Source organism: Triturus cristatus, chromosome 1_1, assembly GCF_964204655.1.
Source record: "Triturus cristatus chromosome 1_1, aTriCri1.1, whole genome shotgun sequence".
In the NCBI taxonomy this organism is placed as follows: Eukaryota; Metazoa; Chordata; class Amphibia; order Caudata; family Salamandridae; genus Triturus; species Triturus cristatus.
In genome coordinates this window covers 47691090-47708100 of record NC_140579.1, presented here as the reverse complement: position 1 = coordinate 47708100, position 17011 = coordinate 47691090, and the positions used below count along the sequence as shown (strand labels likewise).

At 48.4% G+C, this 17011-nt stretch overlaps 1 protein-coding gene across 4 annotated transcripts in view; it reads right to left on the bottom strand.

Moving 5' to 3' along the window:
* LOC146869331 (prolargin-like) overlaps positions 1 to 17011 on the bottom strand; it is a 129750-nt gene that overhangs the window by 73879 nt on the left and 38860 nt on the right. For all 4 annotated transcript variants that reach the window (XR_014980689.1, XM_085650452.1, XM_085650382.1 and 1 more), the window contains exon 2: positions 14431 to 15403. Coding sequence is in view for 3 of the 4 variants with exons in the window: in XM_085650452.1 (XP_085506578.1) it covers positions 14431 to 15385 (955 nt within the window). In the remaining variant the exon portion in view is untranslated. The remainder of the gene's footprint in view (positions 1 to 14430; positions 15404 to 17011) is intronic.

Here is a 17011-nt window from a genome sequence, read left to right as displayed (position 1 = left end):
GACCATGAAGACGTCCCCCCGGCGACTGTGACCCCGAATCCAGCACCCAAGGACCCACCTCGACGCTCCTGACGACGCCTGCCGCCTCGGAACCAGGGACCCCTCCAACCGTGACCAGCAGAGGTTAAGATTTCCCGACACCAAAAGGCACCCCTGCACCCGGCGCCCTGCGGCTCCCTGTGCCCAACTCCTGGGTGCCTGCCTATCCTCCAACTACCAAACTTACCTCTCGAAGTGGTGGTCGCACCTGAAGAATCTTCGTCCCCGAGCCTGCAGCCTTTGTTCGTTCTTGAGCTTCCCCATTGCAATCCATTGAGCGCCTGACGGCTCAAAAGCACCCTGCACCCAGCCGCCCGAGTGCCCCTGGCAGTGCAACTTGTACTCTAATCTACTTCCCCATTTGCCCTGAGCAAGTGACCAGGAGCCCAGCTCCCACAGCCATGTGGCCTGCTAGCCAGCAGCCACCAACCACAGGCCCCCTGCCCCCCATAGGATAACATTGGGCCTAAGTCACTCTGCACCCGGCTGCCCCTGTGCCGCTGAGGGTGTAACAGCTGTACTTACCTGACCCTGGGAGACCCCTGAGTCTACGCCCAGAACCTTAACTCTGCCAGTCGAGTACTTACCCAAAAGCCGATAACTAACTTTTCTTCCTTAGGGTAACATTGACTGGTTTCACTTGGAAATTCTTCTAAGTGTCGAGTTTTGAAACTTTTAAATATTCATCTAAAATCATCTGAATTACGAAAACAAATGTACTCACCTGTTATCAGGAGAGATCCCAGTGCTGGATCTTGGTGCCCAGCACTGACCCTGAAAAGTAATTACAACCGTACTTACCTAAACTTGATTTTCCTGCCATAGGATAACATTGCCTGGTTTTCACCATAATTTCTTCTGTCGATCTTGCAAACTTACAAATATTCGTTAAAAATCGCCTGTATAACAAAATCACATTCTTTCAACTGTTTACTGGAGATGCCCCAGTGCTGGGTCCAGGATCCAACACTGAGTTAGAAAAAGTAACCATTACTCAACTGTTTACAGGAACTGTCCCAGGACTGAATCTAGGATCCAGTCCTGTGGTAAGAAAAGTAATCCAAAAAGTAATCTATTGCATTTAACTAGAAATTCCCATTGAGCTCAATGTATAATTGTGTTTGAAATTGTGTTGCCTATTGCAACAACTGTAACATTGCATTCAAAAGTCTATTGCCTAATGAAAAGTATTTATTTAAAGCATCTCATTCTGAGAAAGTGTATTTTGATATCTATTGTTGGTTCTAAAATAAAACAAGCATATATTTTTATATACAAACCATTGGCCTAGAGTTCAGTTCTTGAGTGTGTGAGACCATTTGCTGACTGAGTGTGTACAACAAATGCTTTACACTGTCCTCTGATACTGCCTTACTGCTCGACCAAGCTACCACTTTAGAGAGTAAGGTTATATCTAACTTAGCCTCTGCCAAACCTCTGGGGACTGTGGACTCTGTACACCCTGTACCTATTTGGGAACAGTATATACAGAGCCACTTTCTTACACCTGTGATTTTTGGGTTTGGCGTGTAATGCTGGCAAACATAAGTATGCCTACTGTAAGGGGCTTTGGTTCACCCTCCTTCAGCGACTGGCTTTTGTTTTGTTTTTTAGCTCGGGAGAATTCAGCCATTGGGTTAATACATTGTCAGTGACTTTTTGGAATAACCTACACAAGTATTTGACCCTCAACCTCTTTCTATTGGCTGTATGGATTTATCCTTCCACCCTATTACAATGTACGAGGAACTATTTACATGTGAAGAATACACTTCGTTGTCACACATTTCATTTTTTGTAATCTCATCCATCCTTTGTATACACAAAGCAATATTTTTGTGAATGTTCTTTAACATTCCAATGCTTGTTTTCTTTGCTGTAACTTTGTAAACAAGCACTTTATGTGAGAATATTTGTGCATTACATTAAACCAATGTAACTGTTTATATTAAGCTTATGCTATAGGATATTATCTTATATTATCATTTTTTCTGAAACACTTCATTTGTAAAAAAAAAAAAAATGCAAATGTTCTTCGTTTTAAATAGTATTAAAGGTGCTTTATTTACACCGCTGGACTATGCAACCTGCGGAAGACATCGTTATCAACAGACTGAATTGTTATACATTTAAGTGGGTGGGCTTTGACTCGTTACAACTATGTAAGTCACTTTTAAGTAGCTGTAAAGATGACTGCTTGGTTTGTCTCAATGAAACTGCCAGCAAGTCTGATGTTCTTAGTTCTTTTAGAAATGTATCCCCGTTCATACAAAACAAATTATTATCAAGGCAAAGACCGGGCAGATAGTAAGAACGGTTGGTTCGACTCCAAATGCTCAAAAGCACATGCAGCCTTGCTAACCGCCTTGCATAAGCCCATGAGAGACGCAGGAGCAATAAAAATGGCAAGAGTAGCATATAAGGTATCCCTTAAAGAATGTAAAATTGCCATAAGATCGGAATTATGGCAAAATCTTAAGCAAGCCTCAGAACTGAAAGATACGAAAGGCTTTTGGAAGGCGGTGAATGCACCATTTCTTGCCTCTAGGAAATTACCTAGTATTGAAATCACACTGGGGGAGGATCAATGGGTGACTCATTTCTCTAGTCTCTATTGCAATCTGGTAGAGCCCCAAAATGAAGGGGTCCTGAGACTAAACCTCCCAAGCTATCTGCCAATTGATATTGACTTCAATGTTAATGAGGTGATTTTAGCTATAGATGTGAGTAAGGGAGGCAAAGCCCTGGGCCCGGATTGTATACCCGTAGATCTATTTAAATCTTGCCCTGCGCTTCGGGCCCACTATTAACTATGGTCCTAAGAGCTTGCTGTACCCAGGGATTTACAGCAACTTGGATTCTCTTGTAAAGGTGGCCGGGCGTGTTGTCTTAAATCGATTGCAGCTTTGGGTGGAGGAAAACGATATAATTTCAGAATTACAGTATGGATTTCGTCAAGGACTGGGTACTGTTGAACAGAGCCTGAACTTGAATCTCCTGATGAGAAAATATATATAAGCCAAAAGGGGGAGTTTATATTTGTGTTTTGTCGATCTGAGCTCAGCTTTTGATTGCGTCAATCACCAGAAGCTATGGTGTATATTAGAGACCATGGGGATGGATTTGCTGATTCTAAATTTTTTAAAGCAGTCTTACTTAGTCGCTAGGGCCCAGGTTCGATACGGGAGAAGTGGCAAACTCAGCCACAGTTTCCATGTTAAGACGGGGGTGCGGCAGGGGTGTGTGTGAGCCCCCCCCTTCTGTTTACACTCTATATTAACAGGTTGGGAGCAACTTTGAGAAGTTAATGCCAGGACCTACCAGGTATTGGTAATCGGCCAATTGGAGCATTGCTGTATGCGGATGACGATGTCCTCTTGGCCCGTACCCCCCTTGGCCTACAGAAAGTTGTCTCTAGCTTTCCTGCCTATATGTTAGATCTTGATCTTAAAGTAAACATTAATAAAACATTCACAATGAAATGTTGTAAGTCCAATGTTAAGTGCCGCGATTTCTATATTGATAATAGGAAACTCGGCTTCACTAATCACTTTTCTTACTTGGGCGTTGTAATCGAAAGAAGGGGCCTATGGGCAAAAGCTTCTGACTCCAGAAAATTGATATTTTGCAAAGCCATAGGTGCATTGATAAATTTTTCTGGAAAGGTAGGAAAGCGTCCAAGTGCTGATCTATTAACAATCTATAAAGCCAAATGCATACCTATTGCCATGTATGGAGCTGGCATCTGGGGCTATTGCAATTTTGCGTCTTTACAGTTGGTAGAAAATAGATTCCTAAGATACCTTTTAGCGGTACAGAGTAGCACTGCTATGTTTATCTGTCATGCTGAGTTGGGGCTGCCATACTTGTCCGACTTGATTAAAATGCAGCCTATCCTATTATGGCATAAGGTTTGAACAGGCATTTCAACTACCTTAAATCGGGACGTGATTAACGACTGTCTGTCTCTTCATGGGGTAGACCGTATTCCCTGGATCACATATGTTAAGAAATTCGTAAATGATTTGTTAATCCTGACAGTTTGAATCATGTCACCAGGAATGAATTAAAGTTGTTATGCATTGATCATATGGAGAATACTAGATTGTCCACAAATATAATGAAGCCTTCAGTTAGAGAAAATCAATTGGTTTTGACCCAATCAGGAACGCAGCCCTATCTGATAAACACCTTAGGAATTTATGAGTGGTTGCTATTGACCCGTTTACTCCTAGGAAATCTTCACATTAGGGTCATTTTTCCAAATATCAACGACTGGTCTCGTTCCTTATGCTTATGCCCCGGTGATAATACGTCTGTACAGTCCACAATTCATGTTATGTTTTTTTGTAAGTTTTATACTCTGCATAGGAAAATATGGATTTTACCTATTTTAATAGTGTATGGCTTGAGACAATGCCAACCTGCTTTTTTAAAGTTGCAACTTTTAAAAGATGGACCTGTGACTGATCACATAGCTAAATATTTGAAAGGGGCGGTTAGATATAGGAAGTCAATGGATGGCCCCTCTTTCCTCTAAATCGCTTGTGATTCTTGCTTCTTTTATTTAAGTTGTTCTGATGTAATTTAAGTTTTAAGTGCATTGTGCTTTTATTGTTTAATATGTCTTAAATCGAATAAAGCGTATTCAGTCTGTCTGTCTGCATTACATTAAACCTATGTAACTGTTTATATTAAGCTTATGCTATAGGCTATTATCTTATATTATCATTTTTTCTGAAACACTTTATTTGTAAAAAAATGCAAAAAATGCAAACGTTCTTCGTTCTAAATAGTATTCAAGGTGCTTAATTTACACCGCTGGACGGTGCTTTGACTTTTGTGCTAGGACGAAAATATTTCCATGTAAGATGCTCTGTCCCCCACTCAGTCTGGTCCTGCGCTATACACACCCAATAATGAAAGGAGCTGGACATTGAGGTGCAGGGGAGGTGCGGTGTTCAGACCTTGCTCCTCAGCTCAGGATAGACTGTTTTGAGGGTGCACCACAGACACCACCACGTGGGCAGGGCCCAAGAGTGGAAGTGGCTCATGGTTTTTCCCAGTACATTCCTGCAGCCCTCCACCTGCCCCAGGGTACAGCTAACCGTGCGAGGTCTTTGCTAGAATAAGCTGAGCCCAGAGATCCCCTGGGACCTACACTGTGTGCAGGTCTGGAGAAAGCTTCATATTGTATTATTCAGGGTTACCATGAAAGCTACTCCGGCGGGACCACAGCCGGCTCCGTGTTCATAAAATCGACTTTTGATTTCCGTGGTCTTATGCGAGCCGTCAGAGCCAACTCTACTAGGCGCCTGTTAGACCTGACATCCTTGGCGTGGGTTTTTCCCCTATCTTTTGCCTCTGCTACCTGGATTTTGATGCTGTGCTGGATTTCGTTTTTGCTGGTTTAGATGCTTTGGACACTCTGCCACTGCTAACCAGTGCCAGAGTGTAAGTGCTCCCTGTGTAAAATATCATATTGATTGGATATACCTGATTGGCATATCTGTATCACCATGAAGTCCCTAGTAAAGTGCACTGTGTGTGCCAGGGCTGGTGATGACAGATGCTACTAGTGGGTCTGCAGCGCTGATTGCGCCACCCACCTGTGTAGCCCTAATACAGTGTCTCAGGCCTGCCGCCGCAGGCCTGCCTGCAGTCCCCGGACTGCCATGTCCTCCTGGCCAGTGTCCACACTGGCCGGGCCTAACCCTTCCCTTTTCGTACACGTCAGTCATCCCTATGGAAGGCCCAAGGTACCCCCCTGGGCAGGGTGCAGTGTATGTAGAAGGTAGAGCATGTACTAGTGCAGGTAACATGTTCTGGTAGTGAACACCGGCCATTTTGTGTGTTCACTACTGCAAGGTTATCTTGTTCCGTAGGCTAACATGGGGGAGGCGGGTGCCAATGGCTATCCGCCTATCTTCCCATAGGAACAAGATAAGACATGAGTGTTTGATATCCCTGAGCTCAGCATTTAATAACACATCTTTTAGGAGAGGTTGTTTTTAAATCCTGAGTTGGAGAATAGTACTTTTTAGAGAGTAGCTGTTCTCTTGTCTGACCTTTCTGTGTGCCTGGGCGCGCTTGTGGATTGACTGTCTGGTTTGAGAGTGACAGGGGCTAGGGATCCCCCGGGAGGTTGGCTGAGTCAGCCCTCTGCTGAATGGCGACATTTGCAAGGAGAGTGGAGGGAGGAGATAGCACCTGGGATTGAATAGGGCTGTGCCTGCCTGCCACTCTGCTGGCTCCACCTCCTGCTGGGCGGCTGACGACTCTGCCCCTCACTCTGAAAAGAATGTAGAGGCCAGGAAAACAAAGTGCTCCAGCAACACCCAGAACTGGATCAGACCGGGCTCAGGACCCGCTTGCACAAAGACTTCAAAGACTTCTAGGGGTATAAGTACACGACCCCTGACAACAGATTTTTAGATTCGACCATCGAGAGGAACCTCTGCTGAAAGACGGACCGCTGAAGAACTAAAGGAAGATTGCCGTGCTGTGTGCTTTAAAGGCTGACCTGTTCTGCTGTACAACTGAAGCTGAGGAGGAGAAGGGGTCTTGCTGTGTGCTGACCCTATCCACTTGACCAAACAAGACTTTGCTGTGTGCTGTGTCTTCAACTGAATCTCCAAGGGCCTGAGAAGAGCTGGCCTCCTGTTTCGCAACCCAGGGATAGAAAGGTTGCCAAGAACTCAAGACTCTGCTGTGTCCCACCTGCGCTGCTGTGTGCCGCAGGGACCGTGGACTGTTCTACCAAGCTTCTCAACATCTGCCTGTGAGGTGGGCTGGCTGCTCTCTGTCTTGCTGGAGAGTACCACACCGATCCGGGCCTGACACCGGTTGCCGCATCAAGAAGATCGACGTGCTCATCGGCACGTGCCTTGCCGCGACCCGGAGGCCTGAAGCAGATCGAGAGTCTTATTTCCCTGCTCTACGAAGCCGCGCTGTGAGTGGCTGACTCCGGTGACGTCGACATCGTCACTGGGGGCTCGTCGAGGGAGTTGTGGAATCCTTGCACCGAACAGCCCGAGGAGCGCTTGTACAACGAGTGCAGCGACACCGCCGGAGCAACGTAGCTGCCTAAACATCGAGAGCCTACAAACTGATTCATTCTCAGTGAGTATCGAATCACTCAAGAAACTAGAGACTATCATCTCACGATCCCGACCAACCAAGAAAGCGAATATTGTGTAAACCTGTGATGCTTGATTTCAACTGCGGGAACTAGATAAAGATATATTATTTTTGATATAACTCACCTGTGTGATTTAAGCTTGTGGTGTGCGGAGGGGGGATCATTGTGGTGTCTACGTGCAAATACCTTACACATTGCCTTGGGGATAAGCCTGTCTGCTCGAGCCAAGCTACCTAGAGGGTGAGCAGGGGTTATCTACCGTGTGTGTCCCTGTACCCTGACTAGAAGCAAGGGTCCCTATTTGGTCTAAGGTGGATACCTCTGCCAACTAGAGACCCCCAGATCTAACAGCGCCCGTCATTGCATCGCTGGCTGGATCTGGTTCATGCGGCATCGCTCCCATTGGAGTTGGCTACAGCAACCTGCATAGCACACACGCCCTCACTGCACCATGAACCAGAGATAGTTTAATTTGAAGAGTGCCATCAAAGATCTCCCTCACTCATCACCGCGGACAGCCTTCCGCGCCTCCAGCGTCAACATCTCATCCCGCGGTGTGTCCATTGCCTGGCTACAGTTCTCCTGTCTGACTGTACGGGTCCAGTTTATCTGAACATCCCTGGTCTGGTGGCATGTCTCTTGTCCAGCTGCACATCCCTGTCTGGCTGTGTGTCTCGCGTCTGGTTGTATATCTCCTATCCACCTGCACATCCCTGTCTGGTAGTGTGTCTTGCATCTGGTTGTATGTCTCCCATCCACCTGCACATCCCTGTCTGGCTGTGTGTCTCGCGTCTGATTGTATGTCTCCTGTCCACCTGCACATCCCTTCTCTGGTTGTACATCTCCTATCCACCTGCACATCCCTGTCTGTCTGTGTGTCTCACGTCTGGTTGTATGTCTCCTGTCCACCTGCACATCCCTTGTCTGGTTGTATGTCTCCTGTCCACCTGCACATCCCTGTCTGGCTGTGTGTCTCATTGTATATCTCCTGTCCAGCTGCACATCCCTGTCTAGCTGTGTGTCTCGCGTCTGTTTGTATGTCTCCTGTCCACCTGCACATCCCTATTTAGCTGTGTGTCTCACGTCTGGTTGTATGTCTGCTGTGCAGCTGCACATCCCTGTCTAGCTGTGTGTCTTGCGTCTGGTTGTATGTCTCCTGTCCAGCTGAACATCCCTGTCTAGCTGTGTGTCTGGTTGTATGTCTCCTGCCCAGCTGCACATCTCTTGTCAGACTGCACCTCCTCTTTGAATGAACATAGACAAAAATAATCTTGTAATCTCGCATTGGCTGCTGCCACGTCCCGTGGTCGGTGAGGCTGAGAGACCTTCCTGAGGCCATCTCTTCAGTGTTTCCACTGGCTGCTCCTGGCACAGTCTCCCCAGGCCACCTGTGGCTCCTCAGACCGCCCCCGAATCTCTATACCCGGTCCACTTCCATCCATGTGTCGCCTGTCTGCAATGCTGGAGTCCTGTCCACAGGTCACTCCTGGCCCTGGATACTTCACTTTCCTCTGCCCCCACCAACTGATCCCGGCTGTGTCCCCCTCAAACTCACCCTGCCTCCGTCTTTGAGAGTTGCCTCTCCTCCATCTGCCCCTGGCTTTGTGTCTTTAGGGTCGCCAAGGAAACACAGGCAATGGCTATTCCAGCTGCATCTGCCTCCTCTGGCTTACGCTGGAACTGTCCCCGCAGGGTCCCCTAAACCTGTCTCTGCAGGCCCCCTAAATCTTCGTCCTCACCGTCTCTGGAGGTGCCATCACACAAGCCTTGTAGACGTGTGCGTGGTTCACCCCGGAAGTGTTTATAAAGTATCACCTTTTCTGTGACCGAAAGAGAGACCAGTTGGAAGTCCAGATCTCTACAAACTTTCTGAGGGACAGACCACGGAAAACCCACACACCCTGTAAGTTCCTTAGAAACATTTTCATGGGGTAGAGACTGAAAATGTGTCTACAAGGGTTGCAATGCTGTCCTGCTCATTAAGGATGCATTCAATGTTGAGAACATTCAAGAGAAGTTGAATGTTTGTACCAACCATGTGGAACGGGTGATGGGACAACAATCCCATCTCATTCTCTCAGATGCCGTCTTCTTCTTCAATCTGTGATCTGAGCATGGAATGCGAAAGGACTGATCAAGTGTCAGGTGGTGATGTCAAATCCCTGGTTTGGGACAAAGGCCGTAAACCTCTAGAGGACAGACAAGTGGACTCCCTGTAAATTCAGCTGGGGTTTGTAGAACTTCAAGAAGTTCCATGTAGGTCGCAATGGAACCTGCAAACTGTTACAAATCGAAGCAAAACACATAAAAGCCCCCCCATAGCCCCCGTCTGAGGAAGAAGAAGCTGCAGGTCTCGCTTGGTGGTTCTGTGCCAGGAAGCGTAAAGAGATGCCTTAGAAAGACGGAGCGCTTCAGGGACGAGGCTTGATTGGCCACGCGCGCGATATATCAACAACCTGTCCTGAGACATAGAACCTGTGAATTCAGAAAAGAAAGGGGGGGGGGCACAGACATATTTCCTTTCGGGCTTCTGAACTTTGAATACTTCGTGAATTAAGCTCCACACATCTTCAAAGGCCGACAGACAGAGCCACCGCCCAGGCTGAACAGCATATTATGTCACATTTCATGCACTGAAAGCAGATGCTGTGAACACTAGAACTCCACGTATTAGAACAGGGAGGAAACCTTTGAATGTATTCTGTTGCAGCGGCTGCTCTTTGCTGTATTTCTATTCATTGTGAGCAGGTGAAGCATGTGCTAATGTAGTAAATGTGTGAAGCTTTTGTCTAAAGCCCATAAAAGGGTGTGATTTCTTCATGCTAAGAGAGTCCCTCTCCCCAATCCTTTGAAGTCGAATCTATGCTGGAGTCGGAGCGCTGCTGAGTATTGCTGTCATTCCTATGAATTAAATGCTTATTGATCTCACATTCATGGCACAGCCTCTGCATGTCTGTACTTTAATTAATTGAGTAAACCTTAAAACAGAGCGCTTTGTCTGTCACTCTGTAGCAGAAATGCTTTATTCTTGCCTTCTGTACATTCCCTACCGAGCTCACCAAGAGAGACAGGTCCAGCGGGAAGCACCAACGTCCGGCAGGGTCTACACCGCTCCTGATCCGGTGCTAGTGCGATCAGGAGGAAAGTTCATGTATGGGCGCGTGTGTTGGCAGGTCTTTCATGGCTCTACAGAGAATAATCCTGGGGAGGACCTGAATTTGGAAAAAAGATTCAGAAGTGACCCTGTCAATCTCTGTGTAGTTTACAACCCAGAGTCTTTACCAGTTAAACTGACTCAGGCTCACCGCTGCTTACAGGCCAATCCACAGGATCCCAAAGATCTGTATTCCCCATTATCTCTGTCACTTTGTCATCAAATTGAGGCAACTGCAGCGCGTCCAGTTTAGAGCTGCCACTGTGCTCTCATGAAAAGGATTATCTTCAGTCTTTCGACTCATCTCCTAAGACAGACGAGAGTTTGAGAACCTGTACAGGTGACAGTCCAAGGGTGGAAGAGCTTCGCAACCAGATCAAAGTACAAGTTAAACATCCCTGTGGAGATTCTCAGTGGTTAGAAATAAGGAGGTGAAAAGTGTGAGAACACCCCCTGATGGTGCTTGTGCAGAGAGAGCTGTATCCTGGATAGACTAGGAGCACCCGTATCGACCTCTGACTGTGTCAAAAAAGCTGATGGGTCCAAAAGAGCCCATGCTGAGACATCTCCGTGGTAGACAGACTTACCATATAGCATGATCAATGGGAGAACAGATTCTGTCCCCTGAGTGTGGACTAAACCCAATCTGAAAACACTGATGCCATTGCACCAAAATTCCAGGGGCAGTGAAAATGGCGTCATACTGTCTTCTACTTTCTAAGATGTCACAAGCTAGTCCCCTTGTCACACTATTAGACCCCAACTCATCCATCTGCTCTTGAGAAACTGTGGAAAGGTTAAGGAGTGAATGGTATTGAAAATAAGCATGCCTTTAAGAGCCTGCTTACTTACTGTTCAGGCAGATATGTTTAAGCCCTTTGAGACCAGCAGTAGGAAGTACAGCGCCAGAGGCCCCACAGAACAACTAGGGGTAGCAATTTCTGCCTCCTGCTACTCTTAAATAATATCCATGCATGATAATTGTCAAGGCAGTTTAACAACTCCAAAACATCCTGCATTTGAGATGCAGCCATTTTGGTAACAGTGGCAAGTAATTAAGGAGAGGAGACACCACCACCACGCCCTTAACACCGGACACCACACTGCCTGCCACCTTTCTCCTGCCGAAACTGCAGCTGCACCCTCACCCACCTCCGCACTCAAGCTCCTCCCGCCACCCGGCCGACCCACTGCATACCTGACCAGCTGAGCAGCATCCTCCTCAACATGCGCTCCATCCACATACATGCCACAGAAATCTGGGACTCTTCTACTCTGTCTCGCCCAACAAAGCCTTCCTTATAGAAACCTGGATGAACCCCAGCCCAGCCATAGACATCGCCACTGCCATCACCTATGGCTACAAGATCACCCGCAAGGACCGCACAAACCAACCAGGAGGAGGCATCGCCACCATCCACAAAAACACCCTCACCCTGACCACCCACTCAGATGACCCAACGACAACCATGGAACATCTCCACTTTCACGTCCAGACCAACCCCAACACCACCCTCGTCTACAGACGTCCTGGCCCCCGCCTGCCCTTCACCGACACCATAATCGACTTCATCGCACCACAGACTCTCACATCCACCAATTTAATCCTACTCAGCGACCTCAACTTTCACCTGGACAACCCCAATGACAAGAACACCAAATTCCTCCCGGAGAACCTCACAAATGTAGGACTCAAGCAGCTAGTCATCTCTCCCACACACTCAGCAGGACATATGCTCGACCCCGTCTTCTCTGCCACTCTGCCACTCTGGCGCCCCTCAAGAAAGCACCCAGCAAGCAACACTCCAAGAAAGCCAGCTAGGTCACTCACCTCCTCCATGAGTCCAGGCGTACCTGTAGACAGCTCGAGAAAAGATGAAGGAACAACAGAACCCTGGAAGCCCACGCAGCCTTCAAAGCCGCCGTCACCGCACCCGACCTCCTCCTCAAAACTACAAAGAAAACGGCCCTTCAAGACAGAATCATTACCAATGCACACAACAGCAAAGAACTCTTCGCCCAACAGCAAGGCAACAGAAGACCCACCCTTCAATGCCCTCTTCAACAAACTCGGCACCTACTTCCGCGACAAGATCAAGCAGAACCCTCTCATCACTCCCGCCACCACCGCACCCAACAATGCCACCCCCCAAAAGATTCTGCTCAACTGGACATCGCTCACCACGAATGACACTCTGAAGACCATGAAGGGCATCCACTCTGGAACCCTCCATGGGCCCCTGCCCGCTCCACATCTTCCACTGAGCCTCAATCTCCATCGCCCCCAAGCTACACTGCACCATCAACTGGTCCATCGAGATTGCCACCTTCCTGGATGACTGGAAACACAATGAGATCAACCCCCTGCTGAAGAAGACATCCGCCGACCCGATGGACCTCAAGAACTTCAGACCCATCTCCCTGCTCCCCTTCCTAGCCAAGGTCATTGAGAAGGCCAACCATGTCCTTGACATCTCCCAATCCGGCTTTCGAAGCAACCACAGCACATATACCGCCCTCCTCGCCGCCACCGATGACATCCGCTCCCTCTTCGACCGGGGCGAAACAGCAGCCCTCATCCGCTTGGACCTCTCAGCCACCTTCAACACTGTTTCCCACCACACCCCAAGCATGAGACTCCACAACGCCGACATCCATGACAAAGCCCTGGACTGCATCTGCTCCAGCCTCAACGGTAGAACAGTGAGTCAGACTACCACCGTTCCTCTCAGAACCCATGAAGGTCGGCTGTGAAGTCCCCCAGGGCACCTACCTGAGCCCCACCCTCTTCAACGACTACATGGCCCCACTCGCAGCCATCGTCAGGAACCACAGACCCAGCATCGTCTCCTACACCAATGACACCCAGGTGATCCTCACCAACCAGCGCCACAATCATCAGCAACAACACCCGCACCAGGATAAAAGCAGCAGCTACCTAGATGAGAGACAGTTGCCTCAAGCTCAACTCAGAAAAGACTGAAGTCGTCATCCTGAGGTCCACCACCTCCACACGATGACTCTTGGTGGCCCGCCGCGCTAGGAACACCTCCCCACACCCACAGACCATGCACAAAACCTCTGCATCATACTGGACTGCTCTCTCACTATGAACCGATAGATAGACACCATCTCCTCATCATGCTTCCACATTTTCCACCTGCTTTGAAAGACCTTCAGATGTATCCCCACTGGGTCCAGACAGACGGTCGCCCTCACGCTCATCAGCAGCAGACACAACTACGGCAAAGTAGTCTATGCAGGCGTCTCCCAGAAACATCTCAGGAAACTACAGAACATTCAAAACGGTGCATCCAGGCTGGTTCTCAACATCCCTCGCCGTGGCCACATTACCGTTCACCTGCAAGAACTCTACTGGCTCCCAGTCAACAAAAGAGTCACCTTCAAGCTCCTCACACACACCTATAAGCACTCCATAATGCCCGACCAGCATAACTGAACCACCACCTCTCACACCACGTACCCACCAGACACCTCTGCTCCACCCAACAGGCTTTTGCCACCGTCCCACGGATCTGCTAGACCAGGACTGGGGAAAGATCCTTTAACCAGATAACAGCCAAGACCTAGTACGCCCTGTATCTCCACCTCAGGCAATTGCTGATGCAATTCAGGAAGGATCTCAAGACTGGCTCTTCAACTAACCTCAGTGCCCAGACAGACCTTCAGCCCCCCCATCCACATCGCCATGAGACCCTCATGGGTGAGTAGCTACGCTCTACAAATTATGATTCATTGATTGAATGTGGTCTGTGAGATAGAGCTGACATATACACCAGTGAAGAGGCAGAATGAGTTTGTGTATGGATAATAATAATCTGCTGCAACAAAAAAAAACAAAGAGCTCGTTTCACTTAAAAATTGAGCTCCCTGACTCCGAGGATATATAAAAAACTAGAACAGTGTCAATCAATGATTGCCAAGGGAATCTGTGTCATAAGTGAAAACTAGCTTTTGATCAGAGAGGACTCGAAGGCCTAACAAAGGAACCTCATAGACTTTGGGCAGCATGCATTCTTATACCAAGATTAAAAGGCCCACCATTACCATCCTCTTTGAAAAGCTTAATACTCACTTTCAATGACATTGTCATTCAAGTACAAGTGCTCCAGTGTGGGGCTGATCCGCGGCACAGTGGTCAGTCTGTTATGGGACAACTGCAGAACCAACAAATTCGAGACGTTGAAAATGTTCTTGGGCGTGCCTTTGTCAGACAATTGGTTGTAGTTTAATCTGATGAAGGCCAGGTTAGGGAAGTCTTTAAAGTAGTCATCAGGTATTTCCTCAATATTATTCCTGTCCAGAAACAGCTGGTGGATGCTGTTGGGGACACCTGATGGCATCTTTCGGAGGATGTTATGGGCAAGGTTCAGCTGCATGAGGTTCTTTAAGCCCTTGAATGTGTTCTTATTAAAGATCCCATCGCTCAGCTTGTTGTGGTGAAGGTCCAAAAGCAGCAGGTGCTCCAACTTATTGAATACACCGGCAGGAATTTTGGAAATTTGGTTCCTGCTCAACCTCAACTGTTCCAAGTGGGCAGGTAGGAAGGCAGGCAGTTCCTTCAGCTGATTCCTCTCCATGTACAAGAAGGTGAGGTTGTCCATCTTCTCTAGGATGCCCTTGCCCACCTTCTTAATGCGGTTGTTGTCGAGGTTGATCCATTTGATCCCAGTTGCATTCCTGAAGGATTCTTCCTGCAGGTCATCAATGAAGTTGTTCTGCAAATAAAGGTACCGGGTGCGGGCTGGGATGATTGGGACCTTTCTCAGGTTTCGGCTGTCACAGTAAAGTGCTGATGGGAAATCTGGTGGGCAAAAGCATTCCCGTGGGCAGTCTGGGAAAACTGATGGTGGACCAAAAGGAAGCGGTGGAGGCAGGTCCGTCGGCTCCACTGGTTCCGGAGGAGGTCGGGTGGGCTTCTTGGGTAGCTTGGGTGGCTTGGCCTTCGTTGGCTTTGGTCTGCGTTGCCCATCAACCTCAGACAACAGTAGCAGGATCAGAGGGAGCAACAGAATAAAAAAGGACTTCATGGTCCAGGTCCCCAGCAGCTGGAACACAAAAAGTGCAGAAGAGGCTTGTTAGACATGGTCCAAACCAGTGTTATACTCCCCAGCTGAACTAAAAAAATCTGTTGAACATGGTGACAGAAATATGACAACTAAAACAACCCAAATACATGCTGCTACTTTTAATGGTGTTTTCACAGCAAACAGTTCCCTTTGTACCTTATAATTCCCTTCCCATGGGGAGTCTTGGACCTCTACTGCCCTCAGTCCCTCCTACCATCTCTTATAGTCTGACATTTCTCTGCTCTAGCATTTCCTAATCCCATATCAGAACAGTGTGTCGCTGGGCACATCTGACCTTTCACAAGCTTTGTTATGGTGCGTTATGAAGAAGTTTTGTCACTTATCAACACTGGCATTACCAGACACACATCATCCCACATCTCAAGAAACTCCATTGGCTACCAGTCGTGAAGAGATGTCAGTTGAAGCTGCTCACTTACAAGGCACTACACAACGGAGGTCCGGCGTACCTCAGCAAACGAGTGAACTTCTACCTACCAAACCAGGAAACTCTGTTCCAGTTCCCTCTCTTTAGCAGCACCCAGTGCATCCGTCGTGAGAACTATGGAAGCTGCTGCTTCTCCCACCTGGCGGTTAGGATCAGGAACCCCCTACACCTAGGGTAGCTCTGTCTCTCCAACAGTTCAGGAAGGACTTGAAGACCTGGATGTTCATCCAATAGGACTAGGCAGAGGAATTCCGCAGCAGAACCCCATAGCACCGAGATCCTCACGTGGGGGACAAGACTTGACACTATACGGCGGGCCGGATTACTTTCCCTTTGGTGTTCTAGGGGGTGGGCAGAGGATCTCAGCACCGGGGCTTCTGGAGGGCGAAACTGTGGTCGGGCAGATTTGCGAATGCTCTAGCACGCCCCCTCAGCCAAAGAACAGCTAGGTTTCCCAGGCACAAGGTTCGTCTAAATAAAGTGTGTTGTGTTCTCTGGTGCACCAAAAATAGCCAGGGAATCAGAATCCCACCGGGCTCTTGGCTTTTCTTCTTCTGATCTGAATGGAGGGGGGCCTGTCTGTGGTGAGGGAGCCGCGGGTACCGGTGGGGCAGTCGGATGGGTGCCTTCAGGTGATGGAGCAGCAGGTAATCCCTGGCGTCACTATTTCCAGACAAGTTTATCCCCCCCTGTTTTGTCCTACCTGCTATCGTACCTGGTTGCGGTCAGGGTTTACGGCAGGATTAATCCACTGCTTTGGGACTTACCCACCTCACAGTCTTGTGCGGGCCTCGTGCTCCCCTGTCATGCCATGGCGCTGTTGCTTGTCTGGTAGGTGGGGCGGACAATGCTAGGGTGCCGGGCAGATGCATGCGGGGAGCACGTGGGTGAGTTGGCCCCCATTCGGGCTGCTGGTTGTGTTGAGTTTTACCGGGTCCACACCCCAGTTGCGGCTCCACATCCCCGTGCACTGGCATGCACGGAATTTGAACAGAAAAGCACATTTGTTAATGACCATGATGCAGTGCCGATGGAGGCCTAGTGGGTAACACCGGTATACCACCAAGAGACCCCTGCTCCACGGGCAATCCATCAGCTTTGCATTTGTCACATGATGGGCATGTTGTTGTGTCGCCAGA